The 24,270-nt window shown below is 37.4% G+C and overlaps 1 protein-coding gene across 1 annotated transcript in view; it reads left to right on the plus strand.

Moving 5' to 3' along the window:
• Positions 1 to 22,303, plus strand: part of kcnk12 (potassium channel, subfamily K, member 12) — a 37,745-nt gene extending 15,442 nt beyond the window's left edge. Inside the window, exon 2 of the mRNA XM_032554076.1 lies at positions 14,013 to 22,303. Within this exon, the coding sequence (XP_032409967.1) occupies positions 14,013 to 14,905 (893 nt within the window). The 3' untranslated portion in view covers positions 14,906 to 22,303. The remainder of the gene's footprint in view (positions 1 to 14,012) is intronic.
• The last annotated feature ends 1,967 nt before the right edge of the window (positions 22,304 to 24,270 follow it).

Consider the following 24,270-nt stretch of genomic DNA (forward strand, 5'->3'; position numbering starts at 1 on the left):
CTTATAACTTGGGCAAAATGTCTTGGTATAAATGAAGTAATCTGCCAGTGGAACTAGTAGTTTTTAAATTTATTTTAGAAACATGTTCTTAAAACAAGCTCCTATATTTTGCTGAAAACTTACTTGTAAGTTACTTTTGCCCTATTTCAAATGTACTAAGATATTTGCACTAGAAACTAGACCAAAAATACTTGGTAAGATTTAGTGTTTTTGCAGCATAGACAAAAGTACAAATAAACTAATAACTAGCTTGAAAATAAATCAGCAGTCTTTTATGACTGCTGTGTGTTTCATAAAGTCATTAAATGTTTATTCTCATTTCTCCATAGTCGATATTTCTCTCTGATTTTCTTTTGAGTCACTTTCAAAAAACGCTGATTTTGCAGCTGAACTTTATTGACCCTCCCTGGTGAGGTCGGTGAGACTATTACATGCCTGACCGGACCCTGTGTATCTAGAGGAGAATAGCACATTAAAGGCCTCCCCTGTACTGTCTTGTGCTTTGTAAATCCACGTGGCACTGAGGTTACAAGACGGTATCACCTCAGCCTGGTGGAGCGTGCATCTGGCATTTAAGCTGTGAGAGAAACCACGTAATAGACGGCTAACTTTTGACGATGTGCTGTGTTTTCACAGCGAGGTGGTGTTCTCTTATTTAGATTAATTGATGTGTGCGGCCTTGCTGAGAAAAAAACCATCTGTGTTGTTGTTACTGTTGGTACATGCGCTACCAGGAGGTGGGTGGGACCTGTTTGCAATCTGTGAAAGCGAATTCATCGTGTTCGTGGTCCGTCTCTCACGTTGCTGCCAGACTCTGCTGACTCCTCTCTAGCAGCTATCTCTAGCCTGCTTGTAATTACCACATGAAAACTTGATTTTATTTGTCCTTTTAACTACTTGAAAGCCACATGTTGTGAATCTGCCTGGCTATGCCGCACAGAATGAGAATCACCTCAAAGGACTGATGTGAGTCGGTCAATAAGACTGTTTTTCTTCCCAGTTTCGGCTGCCGTCTGTCCCCCCCTCCCCCTCTTTAGATCTCTTCGGACTGCTGGGTGAAATCACAGGCTCAGAGGAAATGTCACTGTTAAAAATGGAAAACAGAGGGCCTTCAGTCACATGAAAGGCACCACAGGTCCTTTTAGAAAGTGCACAGTCCAGATGCTCAGCATAAAAATTGCCTCACTGGTGATTTTACGTCGAGCTGAACACCAGATAAGCAGCATAGACGTTCTGTAAAGATGAGTCTAATTTTATGTACAATACATATTATATCTATCTTAAAGCTGCTCTACTCAGCATTTTCTATGATGAAATGAAACCAGAGGTAGGCTGAGTTCACACACACTTACTTTTACTGGCCACAAGTTAAAGCTTAACTGAAAAATAACTAAGTTATGGTTGTTTAGGTAATTTTACCTCTTTAACACCATTAGGTTTAACGTTGAGCAACATTTTAACTTGGTAACTACAATTATAGCAAGTGTGACTCATAATGTAAACAACAGATTTGTGCTATTTAAGTGTCAACCCCTGACAAAACCATTATAGGATGCAAAGGAAGGTTAAAGTTCACTGAAAAATTATTGTTACTGTCTCAGAAATTAGACAATTGTGTCTAAGGTCAGCTGTGTTTGGGAATATAACTCTAATGTGTTACCTCTAATATTCTGCATGTCTAAGGTAAATCACTGCATTTCCAACGTTAGCATTGATTTGCTCTTTTCCCACAAAGGCTGAATAAATTTGTGCCAATAACTTCCAGAAAAATTCAAACTGGTGATATTAGTAATTACAGACCCTAAGTGGGCAAATAGAGTACGGTAATAATTGGACGACACATCTGGTAATGATCTGTTCAAACGCCTCCAAATAATGATGATCTTCCAGTTTGCATTTATGTTAAAGCAGAACAAATTTCAAGATTTGTTGACGTTGCTCACTTCAAGATTACCTATAAAGCTCTAAAAATACATTTTTGTGTCTTTCTCAACTTTTTGCCAGAGCTGGATCATATGGGACCCACAGCAAAATTTTATGTGGGAGTTCAACTTCAACTTATTACCCGTCGCCCACCAAAGCAACACAAATACAGTTTTGTTTTGAATTTTGCAGTGTTAGATTCATTGTTTACAACTAAACCCAGAATAAAATTACCAGTATCCCAGGCTGTGTTGTGCTTTATTTGTTAAATGAACAGAAATTAAATGAATATGACTCCAACACAGATCACCAGTCATAATAAAACTAGCGTCATTACCTGTATAATTGTGACTGATATATTTCCTTTAAGTTCTTGGAAAATTTGAGATTTAGAAACCTTTGGAGTGATTTTAAAAATAGATTTGTTTTGTAGTAAAGTTTGATTAATGTCCCCAGTTGCAGCACAGAAGCAAGCTGCATGACTCAAATAATTCTAATAAACCTGCACAGAGATAATTACACTTAAGTCAGGGACAAATAAAAGGCAGAGCTTCGAAATAAAAAACTAAAAACCCTCAAAAAACATCTGCTGATGGTTTCAAACACAAACAGAAACCTAGAGTGACACTGAAACAGAGAGCAAGCATATTAAAACAGGAAACAATGTTTATCAAGAGAAACGGTGGCTAAGCAGTGAAATGAAATGAAAAGCTCAATTGAAAAGAATACTTCGGAGTGCGAGGCTGAGGCTCTGGAGCTGGAAGTGAGGAAGGCGATGCTGAGGCTGAGAAAGAGAAGGGTTTACAGAATATCTCAGCTAATCCTGTCTGGTGCTCCATCTCATCCTCCTGTAGCAGTTTTAAATGAAAGCACCCAGTGGAGATCCAATAACAAAACTCTAGACTCTCCTGTTGCTATCAGTCTTGACCAAAGTCCACAGAGCTGAGCCACAGTTTTACAAAATATGTATTTACTATTTCTTTCTATTCCAGGAAGTCAGTAGTTTAAGTTCATTTCTGGTCGATGTGGATACAAACTCAAAGTTTAACAGATTATGACACATTCTTGAGAAACATAAATAAAGTGAGATGAGATAAAATGTTCAGTTGATTCTAATTTATGTGTATTGACCAAATTAAATTAGTATCTTCTGATACATTAATGCATTATGTAGGTTTGCGAAGTGATGTATTTGTGCATACATTTACATATGCATGTATATTGGATCACTAGTTTGATTAAGAACTTGTATGAAGATTTACAGACTGGATAAGCCATTGCTTCTTCCTGCTCCCTTTTCGAACACCTTTGGTTTTGTTTTACAGAATATTTAGCTGGAAATTTTATGTTGTTGCTAATAACTTCCTCCCCCCCGTATTTGTTTTGTGTATATTTTTCTGAAAGACAAAAAAGAGAGGTAGGAATGATGGGGGTCTTATGCAGCAGTATCAGCGGCTGGTTATTTTAATTGAGACAACAATTAAAATTAGCATTGTGGAAATAAAGTTCACAGTCGTAGAAAGTGACTCTCTCTCCACTGTCACAATGTTTTCTCTTTTCTGAGTGTTTCCAGAAGTGATCTGTAAGTTCAACTCTCCATTTATGTGTGCGTGTGCGTATGTGTGCGGGCGGGCGTGCGTGCGTGTGTGTGTGTGTGTGAGGGAGAAAGTGTTGGAGAATCTTCAATAAATCCCCATCATGCTCCTGTACAGGACACAGTGCACATTTCTGCGCTCCTTTGCAGCAGGTCATAAATCTGCCTTGACTTGCTAAGACGCGTTCGCCTACGTTCAGTATCTACAGACCCAGCTCTTCAAGTGAGACCAATTTCATTTTAGAGGACACAGCAGTTTCTGTATGCTTCTTTCTCCCCAAACTGTTTAGTATTACACCTAAAGTCCTCTTTGCAACGATGAGGCAGATTGTGAATGAACTCTGTTTTGTTTAAGGTTGGTTTTTGACAGAAACATTGAAATTTTGATCTGGATTGATGGGGGGTTTTTAATGCGAAATGGTTATTATGGATAACTTAAAGGTATGAAAGTTTAAATGTTTGCAATAAGCAGAAAAAAACATTTCTAGTGTAACTTTCTAGCAGCTGGCAATAAGATTTATCTACGTTATTAGCATTAAAGAAGACTTCTTATGCAAAATTCCCAATTTTGTACTTTCATTTGAATATCAACTGCTTCTAAAAACAGTCCAAATGCTTAAAAAACACCCAGCTATCTTTTTAGCAATAAATTAATGTGTTTTGGTGTCTGGAAACAATCTGCCGAATGTTAAACCACTTTCAACAGGCACTGAGCTGTTACCCAACAACCCTCGTCAAGCCTAGCCTCGTAACCTAGCAACCCAAGGCTGAGTTCCAGTACATTCGATCAACTGGTTTTACCTTTGTATGCTCTGTATAATGGCTGCTGGTGAAGACAAGTGTTTTGTTTGACATACCAACCAGAAACCACTTGCTTCATTCTTGTTGGTTGTGCAGGAGGCTCCACTTCTGCTTTTCAAAGATGCACAGCTGTATAACTGTCCATCTGTTTGCAGCTCTTTTCAGGTGTCAGTGTAAACGTTGAGTTAGGGGCATGGACAGCAGCAGCTTATTTGTATTTAAAATGACAAGATTCCCCTAAAACATTTTGGGCAAAAAATATATTGAACATGTTTTGTATAGCCCATAGACCTATCCTAACCTGTTCAATGAATCATAAGTCACTTTAGCAATTATCTTTCCTGCTTGTATGACAGCTTGGATATGTTTGGGGAAAAAAATCAATGCTGACAGCCCAAAGAGATGTAGCTACAGTATATGCAAATTAGTTTAAAGGACTTTTAAAACTCCTTGAGTCGCATCACTTTTCATGAGCTTCAACCAAGCCAACCTGATAACAGATTAAATCTGGAGAAAGTTAAAAAGGCACACTCCAAGTCTGAGTTTGTCCTTGAATTTGCAGGATGGTTCATCACTGTGATTAAGTTACAAAAGAAAGAGCCAGCACTGTATCATGCATCCTCAGATACATAATCCACATTTGCTCAGATCATATAATCTGTTTAGATTAGATAATTTTTCACATTCTTTCTGGGGAAAAAAATAAAATAAAACATACAGGATCATGTGTAGCTTAATATATTTGGTTTTCGTGGCAGCATCTACAAAATATTCTGCTACCTTCAGGCTGCCACATAAATGGGCACGTTTAGTTTCTGGAGAAGTCGGTACTCAATCTAATCACGAGCAACAGAGCGTACCTTTATCATTTCTCTATGACAGCTTTCTGTGTTTTCTCTATGTTTGATCCAAGATCATTATTGCAGCTGTCAGTAACACTGCAGCCCCTGATGGGGATCAAGTTTTTGCACAGCCCAGAATTTCATGGGTTTGTGCTTTCGCTTTTCACATGGTTGCTTAACCTCAAGCACTCATTTCCCTTTTGGCAAATGCTTTGAATGTTTTTATGTAATTGGCAAAAATCTGAGAAAAATATGAAAGGTGTGTTTGTACTGCAAAATCACATCTGTAAAATGTATTAGCTTAATTTGGACACTTATCGTGCACATATGAGAGTGGTTTAAAAGCTGGGTTGGGAATAAAACTACATAGCTTTGCATAGCTAAGCGTTAATTCAAATGCAGACAGGGGATTGAGCAAGAAAAGTTTAATACTCAGCAGAAAAGCAGACGGTTTATATTTGTAAGAGAGAAGTTGTAAATCTGGATGACAGTGAAATAAAGAGACACAATCATTGCTTCAACTTGTAGTCACTGTGGCTTAAAATAGTCTTCATAATGCTAGAAGATTTTTTTCATTTTGCTACAGTAAAACCCTGCTTTTATTTCATTGAGGTTGTATTTGATGAACCTTCATGACTCTAAGTAGTACATAACTGTAAAGTGGAAAGAAAAGGAAACATTGCCTTCAAAATTTCTTCTGAATAGACATCTTTAAACTGGGATGCTCATATGCGTTCAACTTCATTGCAACTGGAGCTGCAAGTATTTACAAGCTAAGCTCATTTTACAAATGATCTCAAATTCAGTTATATTGTACAGAAAGCATCCAGGATTGTCAGCAGGATGCACGGTCGCACTGTTGCCTTGCAGAAAGAAGGTTCTGGGTTTTTGGGGGGGTTTCTTCATGCAGGTTCTGCGTGTTCATGTGTGGGTTTTCTAGTTGCAGCAAATTTATTTTTGGGTTATCAGAGTGGGGTAAAAACTAATGCACAATGCATGTTTTTTATTTTTGTTTGTAAAGAAACAAGATATCATAAATCACTCTGAATACTTTTTCACATATTGTTTTCTGCCTTATTTCCTACCAAAAAGATGAAAAATACACAAAAAAAAATGCCGAGGAATAAATGTTGGTCTGGATCTAAAAACAAAGCAGATTTTTTTAATTATTTGTTTTCCTCAGAAACAAAAATCAATATGGACAACGGCAGAGTCATCAGTCCTCCAGGCTTTCTTTTTGTATTTCTTTAACCACTAAAATGTACTTTAAGAAAAAGTGGATTCAGTAGTTATAAAATAGCAAAAAACAATGAATTTCGGGTTTTGATCTGATTGGTCCTTTCAGGATGTAAACCTACACAAAGCGCTACATGCGTAATTTATATCTGTATCGACTTGTTTTAATGAATGTTCCCACACGTTTCTTTATAATCCTGCTGGTCCAATATTTCTTATCGCTGCATGCTCATTATAATTGCTTTGACAAGCGTAATAAATGCCATTAACGTCTGTTATGTGTGCGCGCGCAGGGTGATAAATTCTCACTGATTTGCTGCAGGGTCCCGCAGGGACATCACTGACTGTGCTGGCTTTTAGACATGTTATACTACAGTATTTAACTTAACCATCAGTTCACAGATGCACTGATATGATACGGTCTCCAACCAGACTGACCTATTTTTTGATGCGCTATTTGTAAACCTGGCAGCATCCTGTGTGTATTTCTGTTGCAGTCAGTAAACTTGGCAGCTCCTCAGCAGATGGTGCGGTGATGGTGTCGCAGGTCTGGCCGTGATGCTGCTTCCTCGGCCCTCTGTCCTCTCTGCGGACCCCTGCCGCGCCACGCTCGTGACTAATCAGTTCCTGCTTGTCATCAGAGGGGCGGGCAGGCGTGGCGGTCTCTGCTGCCACTTGTTTCAGGCCAATCTGAGGCTCTTCAGAATGATAGCACAGAATTGGTTTTATTTGGAGCTTGTTTTTGAAAGCTCAGAAACAAGGATAGAAACAGCCTTTATTGTCCCACAGTGGGGAAATTCAGGTGTAACAGCTGCATGAAGACACGTAGCATATTAATAACAAGATTAATAATAATAATACTGCGCAAGACAGCATAAAAATCATTGTGCAGTTGTCAGAAATAGAAATTACAATTCAAATGACGTACAACTAAATACACTGCAAGAAATGTTACACATTTTTTGTCTATTATGTTGTAAATATCTTATTTTGTGTGGGGAAAAAAGACAAAAAATAATTTTCAAGTAACTTTTTTGCAAAATATAGTAGCTTGTTTTACATCAATAATTCTTGTCTATTGACAAAAAGTACTAGTTCCACTTTTTCACTTATAACATGGGAAACATGTCTTGTTATAAGTGATAAAAATCAGCCAGAGGAACTAATTATTTTTGATCAATGTTGAACAATATTGAAGAATTATTGAAAAAGCAAGTTTCTATATCTTACTGAAAAGTTACTTTTAAGTTTTATTTGCACAGAGTACACAAAATACTTGGTAAGATTTTGTGTTTTTTGTAATATGTATGTGTGTTGAAGATTAATACTTTATTTACAATAAAGTATATCACAGTATAGAAAAACAAATGTGCAATAACAGCAGAAAAATGAATAAAAGTGCAATTACTGCACAAAAGCCAGCAGGGATGTAAACAATCAGTTGAGGATATTTGAGTTTTTGTTGTCCAAAGCAAAGAAGACATTTGCTTTTTGATAATGTATTTCTTAATAGCTAGAAAAAGGTTATTTTATGATGATAACTGATAAAAAAAAATGTTTCTTTTAAATCTGGATGGAAGTGTCTTATACCTCAAAGTTTCCCCTTTAATTTTTTTTTATCCTAATTTTCCCAACTGACCTTTCAGCTCCTTTCTTTGTTTTTTTTGACTGAACTCCTTTCTGTTACAGGTTTGCGTGATCTTATGCGAATATATGCAGCCCTTCAAAAGGGATTACAAATGATTATTACAAACCAACAAGGACCATACTTTATTAAGTTTTTTTCCCCATAGTTTAATCATAAATTAACTTCAATAAGCCACTTTGTTTTTTGGTAAAGCTATAATATGGTAAAGAGTCTTTTTTTTACCATATTATAGCACATTTACCATTGGGAGTCTAATTTTTTTTTAAAAAGAAAAGTGCATTTGTAACCCATAAAATTTGTAAGTACTAAAACATTTGTTGAGCGTGCCTTGCAAATGGTAATATCAAATATTAATATCAATATAAGATCTACAGCAGCAACATTTCTGGGATTCTGACTTGCTGCTTTAGAGCGGCTTGTATTTGGATGTAATAAGTTGGAATGGCTGCTCATGTTCTTGTGTAAAATACAGATTTTTCAGTAAAAATACTAACAAAAAGGGAGCTCTGGTTAGACTAAAACTGCTCGACTATGCAAACCTCTGACCAAAACTCCAATAAAAACCCTCGCATGCTGCAGAGTTCGAGCAGCACTCCTCCTCTCACAGTGGCTCATATGTATGAAATTTGCTAATTGATTGCTATTTAGAGTTGAGTGGTCGACAGTGTGCATCAAATGAAATGCAGAGCGTTTAATATCACTATTAGCACCACCCTTTCTACTTTCACTGAGCTGTTCATGTCCCCTGCTTTAATATGAAACATAATGTAGCACTTAAATTTGCCACTGAAGTGAGAGCTGTTTATTTTAGATTGTTATGTGATAACTGTAGAGCGCAGGTGATTTACACTTGATCACTGGCAGTTAAATCCATCCTAAATGCTTGATCCACTACAGTCCAGTATCGACCCGTTATGATAACCCGAGGCTTTGAATTAATGTCTTTTCAATTCAAAGGGATTTGTGAAAAATGTAAGGCTGTCAAAGATTTTTAATGTTTGGGCTCTGCAGAAACTATTGAACAGATTAGGCCTTGGAGGTTTATTGTATGTTGTTGACATTAAAAGGACACAGCTCCATCGTTGTAGTGATGTTAAGCTACCTTAAAATATTTTGTTGTTCATAAATCAATCAGTCTGATAAACTTATATATATATATATATATATATATATATATATATATATATATATATATATATATATATATATATATATATATATATATATATATATATATATATATATATTTTATCGTCATTGGAAGCAAAGCCTACTACATGAAAAAAAGCAGGATTCAATTTAAATTTATTTAGAATCAGTAAAAAGCAATAACACTTTAATTGAAGATTATGACAAGAACCACTGAGAGCTAATCACTAATAGTATCAGGACTTAAAAATCAACTTGCATCCATTAATGACAATCAAAGAAGAATCAAAAACAATTTGAAAGAAATAATAAAGGCTAACAAAACAAAGATTAAACATGCCAATCCCATAGGGGGCAGCGTAGCGCAAAGCTAAGACCTACGTCAGCCAATCAGAATGCTTCAAAACAACCACGACTTCCTGTTAGGAATTCAACAGGTGCCAGAAGGTTCATTTGTGTGGACAGATATAGAGGTAGAACTACTTTTAACAAGCGAATATAGAGCTATAAAAACGCAAGACGATGTTGATTGGGAATCATGTGAAAGCAATTACCATGTTATATTGGCGCATTTTTTGTCCCAGACTCTAAATCTCTGTTTTCCCACATGCACCTACATAAACACTAATACAGACTTTTCTGAAATCTCCACTTTGGTTGTATTTTTTTATATATATAAATTGTTGCATTAGTAATACTTACTGAATATGAAAAAAACATTTTATCCTTAAGATTGATTATGAATAGCTAAGGTTCACTGATTTTATTTCACGAGACAGATAGAAATAAACAAATGTAGCCTTTTTACTGCCAAGAGAAAAGAAATGGATATTGCAGCTTTGCAAAGTCCTGTTCCTCATATATTTGAATGTCCACCTGCAGGAATAAGACGTTGTTTTGACTAGACCTATTGATCTACAAGGAGATTTTTAATTGACCTGCAAAAAAGCAATTGTGTTTGTTTGTTGATGAAATGTGTCTGTCGTTTAAAGACACATAAAATCTAATTGTGTTCTTCCATCATCTATTAATCTCACTCCTTCAAATTCTCCCTCCTCAGATCGCAGAAACCTTTAGCACAGACCTTTGCTAAAAACTGTCAAATCATAATTAATGGTTATAAATGACACCGTCTAAATAACTCTCCTCCTTCTTGAAGCTCTGGTGTGTAATTATGTGTGCAGCCACTGAGGCATAGCATCATTTTCCATGTTGAGTTGAGAATACTTTATTTAATGTTAATGAATAAATATTCTCCCAGGGCTCCGACTGAATCGGATTAGCACACATATAATTTTCTGCCTTATCAAGTTCCACTGGATGAAATAACTCATCTCAACTCTTTCCCTGAGGTCAGCACCTCCATTTTCCTCCTGCTGGCTTCAGTTTTAGCCTTTATGTAAGAGCTTTATTGTCCAAATAAAGAAGTCTTTGTAAACAAATAAGCTTGTGTTTGCTTAGTTGGGGCTTTGCTTTCTATTATTGGATGTTATCCCCTAATGTGTCTTGACACAGTGGTCTGGAGTAATGGCTCTGAAATGCTACACCGAATCAATGCCTGGTGCCTTTTCCTCTCTTAGGTAATTTACTTGGTAATGAGAGACGGTGCGGAAGGCTGTCTCTGCAAGCTCTCAGAAGAGGTCATCTGTTTTCCCACTGATTCAGGCAGGTTAAAGAGTCTTGGGTTGCTAATTAATTAACTACAAAACACTGAAGTAGGATTTCACTGAAGGGCTCAATTTGGGTGATCAGAACCCTTCGCCCTTCTGCACCCTGGAGTTTCCTCGATGTCTGCTGGTGAACTTTGTCACTGTCATAAAAGCAGGCATTTCAGCATCTGTAACGTACAAAAGTCGTTCTTTGTTTGGTTTTTGTACACGTGAGCGAGCCGTGTTCCTTCTTGTCTATAAAACAATCTGTATCAATCAAAATTGATCTAAATGAGCTGACATGTCAACAGAAGACACGCTACAGAGTGGTTTTCACGGCCAGAGATAAGGTCAAAAAAGCCATTTTGGCCATCATAAAAGAAGTATTGTCATGCTATTGATGCCATTTATTACCTGACAAGGATGGTTGGAGGAAAAAAGGAGGAAAACGATCTGGCCTAATGCTCTGAGGAGACTGAAACGGTTGATGGAAAAATCTATTAACCTTGCCCCGAAAGTGAACTTGCTGATATTTGAGCACGATTTTATTTGTTGACAAAAATAACATCTGTTACTTTGTTGATATGTGACATAACGTAGTATAAATCCCTGCATATCTGTGTGTTTGTACATAAAGTGTCCTGACATTGAGCCTGGAACAGAAACCACAAATCAGGTCATTTTAATAGTTAAAGGGAGATATGTGCTTTGACTGTCAATCATAAACATAAAATAGAAAATAAGGAGATAAAGCTTAGAATATAGCATTTAGACCCTAATGAATGTCTTGAAAGTGATATCACCTTCTATGCTTGTTGGCACTCCAGATAAAGATCCATCCATCCATCCATCCATTTTCTGTTCACCCTTTGTCCCTAATGGGGTCGGGAGGGTTGCTGGTGCCCATCTCCAGCTACGTTCCAGGCGGGAGGCGGGGTACACCCTGGACAGGTCGCCAGTCTGTCGCAGGGCAACACAAAGACATACAGGACAAACAACCATTCACACACACACACACCCCTAGGGAGAATTTAGATAGACCAATTAACCTAACAGTCATGTTTTTGGACTGTGGGAGGAAGCCGGAGTACCCGGAGAGAACCCACGCATGCACAGGGAGAACATGCAAACTCCATGCAGAAAGACCCCGGCCGGGAATCGAACCCAGGACCTTCTTGCTGCAAGGCAACAGTGCTACCAACTGCGCCACTGTGCAGCCTCCAGATAAAGAGATGCTTTTAAAAATGCTGAAATAAATTAAATTCAAATAATAAATACAATTCATTAATATTTTATTGCAGCAGCATGATTACACACTGTAAAAAACAACTAAATGACTCCTGTAACATACATTTAAATGAAGGAATGTTTATAATTATTCCTTAATTTTAAAGTTGATCACAGTGTGTTTGAGCTTTTAATTAGCAACCCATGACTTCTGGACCTTTTGCTTCTAATCATTGTGCAAAATGGGAAAGACGAGAGAACTTGTTCAAATAATGCAGATGTGTGTCCAACTGCATAAAATCATTACTCGCCCAAGTACTCTGACATTGGTAGTCATGAGAAAAAATACAAATCTTTACCTTGCCACCAGGCACAGTGAGAAGAAGTGGGACCAGTAAATAAAAAGGATATGTCTGTAGACACCACACTGACAAAATGTCATAGGAGAAGGTCCTGTTCTTTTGGTACTGCGGATGTACAAAGTGTTAAAAATATGGCTATTAATCAATGTGGCACCACAGATATGTTTTTTTATAAACCATTTTTCTCAGAATGATAATTTTTCTAAGCCAAATTAATGTACTTAAAATAAGGATTTGACTTTTTCAAACATTTTCAGTGTAAAGTTATCCTACTGCAGAAAGAAATTGATTCATTTAAAGGTTTTTTACACATTTTTACCAGGAGAGCCAATATGTGTGGAAGGGGCTGTGCATTAATGTAATTTATTATTAATATACTCTATGCTATGAAACTGTGACTCCCACAGACGGATCCAAGGTGGGTTTTGGATCTTGAAAGATTCATTATTCCTGCACCATTATTCTTTTTTTTTAATAGCCGTTCCTATTTTGTTAATGTTTAATATATTCAATTGAAGTAAGCTCAGTTGATTTATTTCAGTCAAGGAAATATATACAGTGATTTATTTTATAATTGTGGCAGTTAAATGGCTGAGAGAATGTATGGTATTTGACCTTCTCCATCCCCGATTTTCATTAGCATGACATTAAACATTACAGAGTAATCGTTCCTGGCCACACAGTAAAGCCAAAGAGATCTGAAAGACGCTTTAACACTAGAGTTAAACTGAGACAGCTGCTCAGAAGACACTGAGAAGTGAAATAATAGTGCTGCGGAGATAAAACATATTCACAAATTAAATTCTCAGCTCAGCTCTGTACATGCAGTATATTGCACAACAAAGATAATGGGAATTATTCAGGAAAATCATCAGTTTTCTTTGAAAAGACACTGAAATTCCTGTTTGGACTCCATCATATGCGGGATTTCCCAAAGTTCTCTTTTGGTGCCCTTATTTTTTTCCCCATCACCTTGGACAGATTATTAGTAAGTTCCATTATATCACCTTTATGCAGGTGGCATTCAAAAATTTTGAGTTTTTCAGGCTATCTTAACTATTTAAGTGCTGAAATGAAACACAAACTAATTGAATTAATTCCTTCAGCCAAACTTTGAGACGATCAGGTGTCTGATCATTCGCCAGTGGGCAGCAGATTGGTTGTTCAACTCTGACAACAAGTCAGACTAAATGCATAGGAATTTAGTTGTTGTTTCCAACAAATTAATGTCTCAAAAAGAATATGTCTGAAACTGATGTGTATCTCAAAAAGTTGTATAAATTTTAATTTGTATTTCCAAACTAAGGTCAGTGTCAAAACAGGAACTTGTGGTTTTTTATGGTTTTATTTCTTCTTGTCTAGTCTATTGCAAATAACATTGCAATAGTTAGGTAAATATCAAATTCAAGGTTTAAATAGATTTTTTCTACATTGAAACGCAGGATTGTGTTGATTCTCAACACAATCCTTTTGCTTATATCTGGACACCCCTTTTGATTTCAGCTGTTCCCAAACCTAAAGAAAAGATGTGTTCTGTCTCAGCTTTTAAACTAACTATGTGATATCTTTATGTCTCTGCAGGGTTTGGGATGACGACGCCTGTGACAATTGCAGGGAAGGTGTTCCTAATTTTTTATGGACTTCTGGGCTGTGCTGCCACTATCCTCTTCTTTAACCTTTTCTTGGAGCGCATCATCACTCTGCTGGCTGTAGTGATGAAGGCCGTGAGGGAGAGGAGAATCAGGAACAGCGGTCTCCTTCCGCCGGGGATCCGACATGACTTCTCGGCCTACTCTCTCCCAGGATGGAAGCCCTCCGTCTATCACGTGATGCTGATTCTGGGACTGTCGGCCATTACCATTTCCTGCTGCGCGTCGGCCATGTACAGCCCAGTGGAGGGCTGGGCCTACTTAGACTCGCTCTACTTCTGCTTCGTCACCTTCAGCACCATTGGCTTCGGAGACTTTGTCAGCAGCCAGAGCGCCGCTTACGAATACCAAAGCCTCTACAGGGTGGCCAACTTCTTCTTCATGTTAATGGGTGTCTGCTGCATCTACTCACTCTTCAACGTCATTTCCATCGTCATCAAGCAGGTGCTCAACTGGATGCTGGAGAAAATGAGCTGTTTGTTTTGTCAACGTTGCAATAAGGCCAACGCCTTCCTAGGGAGGCGAAATGCCATCCGCCCAGGCTCCAGGGGTCGCAAGGGTCACTTCAACCATCAGCCAGAATCAGACGGGCCTTGCGATAGTGACACTGAGGGACGGAGACTATCAGGGGAAATGATCTCCATGAAGGACCTGGCAGCATCAAACAAGGTGTCTCTGGCGATCATGCAGAAGCAGCTGTCTGAGTCTGCCAACGGATACCCAAGAACGGTCTGCGGCAGCTCCCGCCATAATGGCTTCTCTGGGGGAGTCGGGGCGCTCGGCATCATGAACAACAGACTGGCAGAGACGAGTAACTCCAGGTAGAACGCATAGAGAGGCTGAAAACAAATCATTCACGCTCCTCTCAAGCCTCACTACAGAAGTTTGACATGCTAATGAAAGGATAACTTGTTATGCATGAGATATATCGTTTTTACTCCTGACTGGGATTACAAACCTGCGGTGAGGATGGCGGCATGAAGAGAGAATCACAGAGCTGATCTTAAAGCATGGTGACCATATACTAGACCTAAAGCCCTGAAATAAAACAAGTCACTAAAGAGCTTGGCTGGAATCCTTTGGTGCAGTCGGTCAGCTCATCAGACGTTTTATGGCTGAATCATTGAGCTGAACAGAAGCCAAGTGAAGCAAACTGCACAGTTTTTACTGTCTTGGGGTGTTGCCAGGTCATTTGAATGTACATATTGGATGCTGACGAAAACAAGTATAACTACTGAATGATATAGCACATACTGATCTATGCATTACACTTCTCATGCATTTTTGCACCATTTCTCAACCTTCCATATTTTTCTCTCCTACCACATCCTTTTGGTGATGATTGATTTCTTTTCCGGGGGCCAACAGTGAAAAGTAGACTTTCACCGCATGGCCGTGATGTAGCTGATTAAAACAGGGTTGTAGCATAAGATGCCTTTCCAGTGCTACACCAACAGGATACAAAGGGTTATTTCCTCTCTCCTCAGATGGAAGAAAGGCAAAAGTTGAAGAATGAAAATCTATTTCATGTTAGAGAGGGACTGGCTTTCTTATCAGCTATAGGCACATGTTTGAGTGGCCACAGACATCGTCTTGTCGGGTAAAAGAAGGCACCATCCAAATCTTTCTTTCTCTCTGCCATATGTGTTAGGCTTAACAGCGAGGATAATAAAGAGTTTTAGTGTTTAAATAGTTGTTGATGGCAATATCTTAAAAGTATTTGCAAAACAAAATAAATGAGAAAACATACCGAACATAGGTTGAAGATGCTGAGGAGATACATTCAAGTGCAAAAGCTTGGTCATAAATTTGTTTCTGATTTCAAAAATTGTCAGATTCAGTGCCTTGCAAATGTACTCTTACTGCACTAAAAGGTTATTATAGTACAATCACAAACTTCAATGTATTTTGTAGGAATTTTATGTGACTGACCACAGCAGTGCATACCTGCAAAGTGCAAGGAAATCTTTTCAAATGAAAACTGTTCAGTTCCCTTTATTCTACCAGGTCAGGAATAAAGTTATGAAGAAGTTTAAAGCAGTGATAGATTATAAATCATAGGAAGCTCTATTCTAATCCATCATCTGAAAGTTGGAATTAATATTAATCGAGGAGAGCATTAATTGGAAAAGCGGCCAAGACATCCGTGGTAACTCTTGAGGAGAATCTGTTCACAAGACAACTATCAGCTGTGCCCTTTAGAAATCTAGTCTTTTTGTTTGAATAGCAAGAGAAAACTTTCTGGAAGAAAATCTGAAATAAATCCTGTTTGCAGTTTGCCAAAAGCAAGACACCAAACATCTAAAACAAACCTCTGCAACTCCACTTCTCAAGAGCCACTGTTCTGCAACTTTTGGATACATTCCTGCTCCAAAACACCTGAATCAAAAGGCTAAAATATATCCTTGGTATGTCAGAAAGTTTAGCAAAAACTAAACTCTAAACTCTAATGACTCTAATCATTTTAGTGAATGATTAGAGTCACTAATCATTCATTTTATTCTGGTTTATTGCAGCAGGGATGTTGTGGCACTCGAAGACAGTGCTGTGGTGAGATGAGACCAAGATTTAGCTTTTTGGCCTTTAAGCAAAATGTGCTTAAATGTGAGACTTATCCTCGTAAATATGGTATCTCATGGTGATACATGGTGTTGGCAGTATCATGCTGTGAAGATTTTTTCCTTAAGCATGTACAGGCAAGATGGAGATAAAACCAGGGCAAACCTGGAAGTAAACTTGTGAAAGGCAGCAAGACAAGCGAGACTGCTTCACTTTGCAGCAGGACAAATTTAAACACACAATAAGATTGCTTAGATCAAATCATATGCATGTCTTAGAGTGACCTAGTCAAAGTCCAGTATTCTTCATGAGTCAGAAGAAATATAGAACAATGTAATTTTTCCTACACTTTCACTAATGCACTGCTTTGTGTTGGTGCTAAGTCTAAAATCTGCACAGAGATCAATAACCTTTGTGCTTTTAATTTGAAAACAGTTTTAAGGGATGTGAATATTTTTGCAAGGCATTGTACAAATTTGAAAAATACCTACCTTAATTTATTTGAGGTTAAGGATCACTTCAGAGGTTGTCAGCTAATATAAAAGTCACATAAAAAACTGAGGAAATCTTAAGTACTTTTAGAAAAGACTCAGCTGTTTGAAAAATCACAAAGTATTCAAAACCAGTGAACCTGGAGCAGATAAAAGAGAGACAGCGGAGCATCTCCAGGCAGCAGAGTCTTTCTGTCTTGTGATTTAAATAAGAACCGATGGCCAACACAGAGGCTGAAGGAAGAAAACTTTCAAATCTTCCAGTAGATCCAGCAGACTGAGTGGCGTTGTTGCAACTTTTACAGTCCAGCCACACTCTCGTAAATATTACAGCTTTGCAAGACATATTAAAGATAGATTCTCATTCTTGATGTTTTATGTTCGCTGCTCTTTAGAGGGACACCTACAGATTTTTGATGATGTTTAGCTTGGGGACTCAGCATCTCTCTAAGAAAAGGTTACCTGCAGCAAAGTCCCCAAAGCAGGATCAATGCATGCCCACTACCAGGAGCCAGATGTTTTATGAATACCTGCGTTCTTTATTCTACTGGCAAACCTTTGTTTGCCATAATTTAAATCTGAAGCTTTATTCTTACTGCTCATGAAAACTAATTTCATTTGCTTCAGGAAAAAAATCACCTTATTGTGAAGGTGCTGTTGGATAACATTGAGTCCTCTATACAGTCTGGCTATGAAATTCTTGTTTCTATGAGATATTTATGTGTTAGAGATATGAAGCCATGCGATGTTTGATGTTCGGAAACATCGACTCAACAGAGGAGGACACATTTATAGCTGGACTGTGTTGGTGACAGTGATGTGGGTAACAGGGGGGGGAAAGGCAGCAGAAAGTTGCGGCAGCATTAATCGACCCCTTCCAGATCCAGATTCGTGCTCAATGCAAATTTACGGCCACGGGTTCACCCACTGCCGCCATCTATCTTCAACATCTAACGTCCTTCAATGAACTTTGCGGGGTTTTTTCTTTCCTGTGTTTCTCCATCATCTCTCCTTTGACTTTGCATGCACTGAAGCAAACCCCTTCCTGCTTTCTTTTCTTTGCAGATCTGCTGCTCCTGCTCTTACACTGTGAATAACAGGCATGTCATAAATGTATATATGTAAAGAACTGGAATGTCTTTTAAAGACCGTTCACAATAGGGTGTGGACTGAATTCGAAGCTCTGAGTTTTAGTGCATAGATCGGAATAATTTCCTTTGCTCCCTATAGTCTCAACCAAGAGGAATAGAGAAAATGACTCAGGTAGTTAAATTTTCAGGCCTGGCTTAGTTGTTTTTTTTTCTGCATGCCATTATGGTAAAGCCATAGCTGTATATAAAACAGAGTACTGTTTCAAATCTATTTTTCTACATATAGCTCAAATATCTACATATGGAACAAAGTCTCTGCTTCAACTTGTCTGTCATACAGTCACTCAGCAGAAAAATTGAATAAAAGAACCAGAATTTGTCCATCCTTCAAAAGCACGAATACGAGAAAAGAATGAGAGCAAAACATTTCAAAATATACAGAATATGTTGCGTTTGTTACTGTTTTTCATTGGAACAAGTTTATATTTTATATTTTTCCCAAAAAACAGACTATTGTTGAGGTGGAGATGTGTTAAAGCTTACAGCAGCACTACAGCAGTGAACTTACACACCCCTAAAATGTTTTAGCAATCATATGGATATTCCGTATAAAATTACACATTGAATCTAGTGATACTTTCCCTGGTGTAATTTGTCTCCAAGGGTTAGAAGGAGTTGAATTGCTGACACCTCTTTAAAACAATCAATACAAAATAAATAATGTTATATATATAAATCCTCACCTTTCCTCTAAGAACTAAGGTTAAAGTGGCAGATGTTTAATTACTTTCTTCAACAGTACATCTATATAATCAGCTGCTGTGTATCCATAACCTTACTCTCTAAAAGGATGACATTCTTTAGCATTTTGTGCCATCAGATCATACTACACATGACTGAAAAAGATACTACTTTGAATTCTTTCTTGAATATAGGCCACTGCTCTACTGAAGATGTTGTTTAAATAAATATGATCATGTTTTAATCTGTATTTTTCCTGAAACTGAAACACGTCAAGCTTTTAAAGATACAAGCAGTGGCGCTCAGATATTTGCATAGACTCATCATGATATGACTACAGCAGTTTAATGATTTTTATTGTCAACAAAAAACACAAAAATGCACCTTAGATGATTTTTAAAAGCAGGAAATTTACTTTGAACTTATTGTGGATTTTCTATAATACACACAGTAAAAAGAATTTAAATAAATGCTTGAATATATACACATTAACCCCACTAATCAAAAATGTTTTTGCAGTCATCAAAAACATTTTGATTTTGGCTAAATATTTGACCACTTTTCTTCTCAAAAATGGTATCATTCATTTAAAATGGTTACCTTCATGACATAAACTTGACTTTTAAGCAAAACCCTGAAAATTTTTAATTTGTTTGAAGTTGGGCCGGTTCCAGAAACTTACAGTAAATGTTAGCATGCTACATCCTTTCCAAAAGCAGCTTGAGGATTTAAAGTGACGTATTGTGCAAAATGTATGTTTTCCACAAATTTGTGCTTCAATTGGGGTTTCTACTGCTTCAAAAAAAACAACAACATAAGAGCTTAAAAATCCCACACAGTCAGTTTTGGGCAATAAGTTGATGTATTTTGGGATCTGGAAAATAAGACATTTCAAAGACTGCGTTCAGACTGCAGCCTGACAAGACCCAATTCCGATTTTTTTGTCGTAATGCGACCTGTATCTGATCTTTTCATGACAGTCTGAACAACACAGGTCAGATTTTTTTTCCGAATGCGACCCAGGCCATTTGGATATCCGATACGTATCTGATTCAAATGTGATCTAAAGTCCAGTTCGCATTCATCCAACCTGAACGTCATTGAAACTTGACAAACGTCATACTGATACTCGCAAGCGAGAAGAAAAACAACAACCATGGAGGTCCATAATGAGGATAAAGTTGTTAAAGTGCTGCCTCCAGTTGGCCAACCACTTCAAAATCGTAAGGTGTCCTCCACCTCCATGTTTACTTCCACAAACACTGATTACGTGTGAAGTTACTGCGCCCTCTATTGCGCAATGCGGGACACTTTCAGCTTGTCTGCAGTTCACAGTTTAGAACACATATAGGTCGCATATATTTGGAAGTGTGAACGGCCACGGCAAAAAAATTATTTAAAAAAAATCTGATTTGATAAAAAATTGGAATAGGGTCACTTCAGGCTACAGTGTGAATGTAGCCAAAAACCTATGGAATGTAACGTTACAAATCACTGACGTTACCTAGCAACCCCAGTGAAGCCCAGTCCGTTGCCTAGCAACCCCAAGAGCTCCAGGACATTTGGTCAGCAGAAAGATCTTATTATCTCAGAAAGATTTTGTGCAAGAAAATGTAATGAACATGTTTCGTGTTGCCCACAGACCTGTTCTAACCTGTTCCAGGGAGCATAATTGCTCACCTTTAAGTTGTTATTGATTAATTTGGAGGTGATCTAGCAGCACTGAAACACTAAAACAGACACTCAGGATGATGCAGCCACAACCTTGCATATGTTCTCAAGTTTGAAAACCTCAGCTTTCGTACTCCAAGCTTTCTTCTTGCCACTGTGGTCAAACAGCCCAAACTTTGTTTCAGCTGACCATAAATCATTTATCTACCTGGATAGCTTATGTGATTCTTCTAAACATTAATAAGGTTCATTTATCCAAGAATAATGGGGTGTGTGTATATATTTTTAGCCTGTATTTAAAATTCAAATCCTGTATGGCTTTAAAAAAGAAAAGCCATACAGGATAATTAAAATTTCGATTATTGTTTTGTGTAGCAATTCCGCCTAAAAAAAAAAAGAACTGTTCAAATCAATCAACAGAGGCTTGAAATTAAAATGACATTCAGGTCTATGGTGAGTGTATATAGACTTCTGGCTGATGCTGTAGTCATATCAAGAGTAACATTTGGTCACCTTATATGCATGTGTGGCTTTAAATCAATTGCCTTACAGAAGTCATTGCATATAACAAACACTTTTCTTTTTTATGACAAGCAGAGCTTGTGCAAGTCGTACCTCACAATCCTTTTGCAGTTTGCAAAATTGATTTCCATTGATTACAATGGTTCTAATGGCCCTGCTGTTCACTGTATCTTCTGTGAGAGAAAACGGTTGGTCTTTAAGAGTCATTTGTGTTTGGCTGCAACAGGAACGCTTCTGAATTTGGATATCAATGTGTTTGCGTTTTAATTAATTTATTCAGGTTCTCAATAAACCCTATAATTAAAGCGAGACGATGCAAAATTCAAAAGTGGGAGCCGCAACTTGCCGCACAACAAAGCAGGCCCTGGTGGCAGTGCTGCATGAGCTGCAGCAAAGTTTTCAGTGTTAATTCAGGCTTGTACTGTTGGAAATGATCACTGACACTGTTTATTTCCTGTAAACACATATTGCGCTGTATTCACACGGCTCCGTAGGCAGCGGCTCTTCATTAAAATGTCATGCTTCCGTGGCAAGTACGATAATAAAACAATTAGCTTGACACGGAAAAAAAGGCTGGAGATGCTGTTAGTATGTAATTTGTTGACAGAACGGTTGACAGAGCGGTGGCAGAATTATCTTTTATTTAGCATTTCCCTCCATAATCACAGTGTGATGCATAACAATTTGCTCTCTTGGATTTCAGCGAAGAAAGAGCGTGTTAGCTTCTTAGTGTTTATGACATTAAGTTGGTTGAAAGTCATATCTGTTAGATTTATTCTCCACTGAACATGGCTGCTCAAAACTTTAAAAGTTGTACTGAATTTAATTTTCCAAATTTAAAGGACATTTGTGACTTTTTTCTTCTTCTTCTTTTTCCCACAAAGGTAGATGATTTGGAGCCACACTCTTGATTTAGAAACTCTGCCATCTTACTTTAACCTGTGACTGTACTCACCTCAGCACCATTTCATACCTCAGTGTGTCTCATGTTGCTTGCTTCATGCTGTAACATCCAGTTAATGTATGCAAATTAATTCAGTTTGCAAGTTGCACATTTATACAAATGATTGTACTTTTATATTTATGTAACGGAAAATGAAACCTATATGAGATGAGAAAGGAGTTACATTAAATGATAATGATACTGATTTTTCCTTGTTTTATTCATTCTTATTTTGTGCTAATGGTAATGTTTTAAAAGATTTATGAGAGAAAATTAGCCAGTAGAAGGATTCAAGATGGCCTAAAGGGGAAGATTTTTCAGCCATTTATAGAGTTTTCTGAAAAATCTTTGTTATAATAACTCTGATGTTACATGATTATTTCATTACGATTCCCTAATGATGTTTCTGGAGTTTTCTCAGACAGCAGCACCAATTCCAGGAAATTACTGCCAAGAATAAGTCTGCTCATAAGCTTCAAAAAGCTACAGATCTCGTTTGGATTCTTGGGATTTTGTGTGGATTAAACAAAGCTAAAACATGCTAAATAATGAGCTTATGTGAGGGATTTTATCTACATTACCCTGAGACAGAAACTGTTTTTTTTTTCTTTAATTTACAGTCCTTGTTTTAAATTATCCCCCAGAAAAAAAAATTAAAATTTAAATTATACACTGTCTGCAGCAGAAGCTTGTCACAATTATAGTCTTGCTTTATCATCTCAAAAGAGTGAAAAATTTAGTTTGATAACTTTGCAACAAGAGTATTATCTTAACCATGTAAATAAAATCTAAATATCCTTAAAATGAACCTGAAACTGGTAAAATTTGTATCTTTGTTCTTCTATGAAGAATCTTCATTTTTTAAATTTAAACTTTTAAATCAGCAATAAATAACAGTTATGGAGACAGAAATTAGCTCTGCAGCTTGTTGGTTTGAATTTCCAAAGCCAATTTCCCAATGCAAAATTATTTATACTCCTTAAAAGATTTCTGTTACCTTCAAGCTAAAAACTAAGTATAATATTGCAACTTTTGGTGATAGATACAGAGTACTGCATAAGTCCTGTATCTAGATTTAGCCTAGATTTAAAGGAACGCAGTGTTTCAGCAGTTTTGCATACTACAACAGCAGATCTGTAATGTATTTAGGGCACCTAAAATCTCTGCAGACTCCACACATTCTGGACACAAACTGTTTAAACTCTTACCTTCAGGTTGGTGCTACAGAGCAATTTCTTCCACATGCTGTCGCTCTGATGAACACAATGAACACCTTAGCTCTTCAATCATCAGCTTCTCTTCTGTTAAACAACATAAGTGTATTTGTAATCTTATATTAAACCTTCATTTTAATTTCCTTCTAAAAAAAATGACAGCAAATCCATATACACATTGGTCCTTTATTTTTACTTTATTTTCTCAAACGTTTTGTATTTCTATTTTTTGGTTGTTTACTTTGAGCTGTTGAGAACCAAAATCAAATTCCTCGTTTGTCCACACACGAAACTATTCTGATTCTGATGTTGAAGCAAATATTTCCTAAAAACTTCACAACATTTCTGAGCAAATACATTGAAGAGGGACTTTTTTTTTTCCTACTAAACGCTCATCATTCAATTGTATTCATCGATCTGATTTAACAGTAAGTTATCAGTGCTTCTCAGTATGTGATTCTGCTGAATTAATTTCCTTGGACCCTGTTGCAAGCAGAACACATGCAGGACCATGAAACAGCTTGGCTTTTGCAGTAATGTGCCGATCAGAATGTTAGGCATAAAGGGGAACCTGTAATTGCATTCATTATTGAGATGAGCCTGATCCCAGCAAATTATGCCAAAAAAAAAGAAGAAAAAAAGCAGCATACATTATTTCGCTGCGCAAAGGCCTTAAGAGGAGCCTGTGCAGAGGAAATGTGCCACAAAGCCTGGACTCAGCAGCAATTTTCTGTCTCAAAGGCTTGCTTTTCCTGTGAGGATGGACAGAAAACATTCCAGTGTTGTTGCTGAAGCAGCGAACACCCACCTAAAAGGACTGCAGCGTTTCCAGCTCCTTATGCTTAACAAATGATCAGCAGGGTCTTTGTTTTACCGGAATACTGGCACGTTTCCAAAGTTGTGCAAAATAGTGGGAAGAACATCTATTTCTCCAAAGAAGTCCATTTTTTTTACACCA

This window comes from Xiphophorus hellerii, chromosome 22, assembly GCF_003331165.1.
Source record: "Xiphophorus hellerii strain 12219 chromosome 22, Xiphophorus_hellerii-4.1, whole genome shotgun sequence".
Classification (NCBI taxonomy): Eukaryota; Metazoa; Chordata; class Actinopteri; order Cyprinodontiformes; family Poeciliidae; genus Xiphophorus; species Xiphophorus hellerii.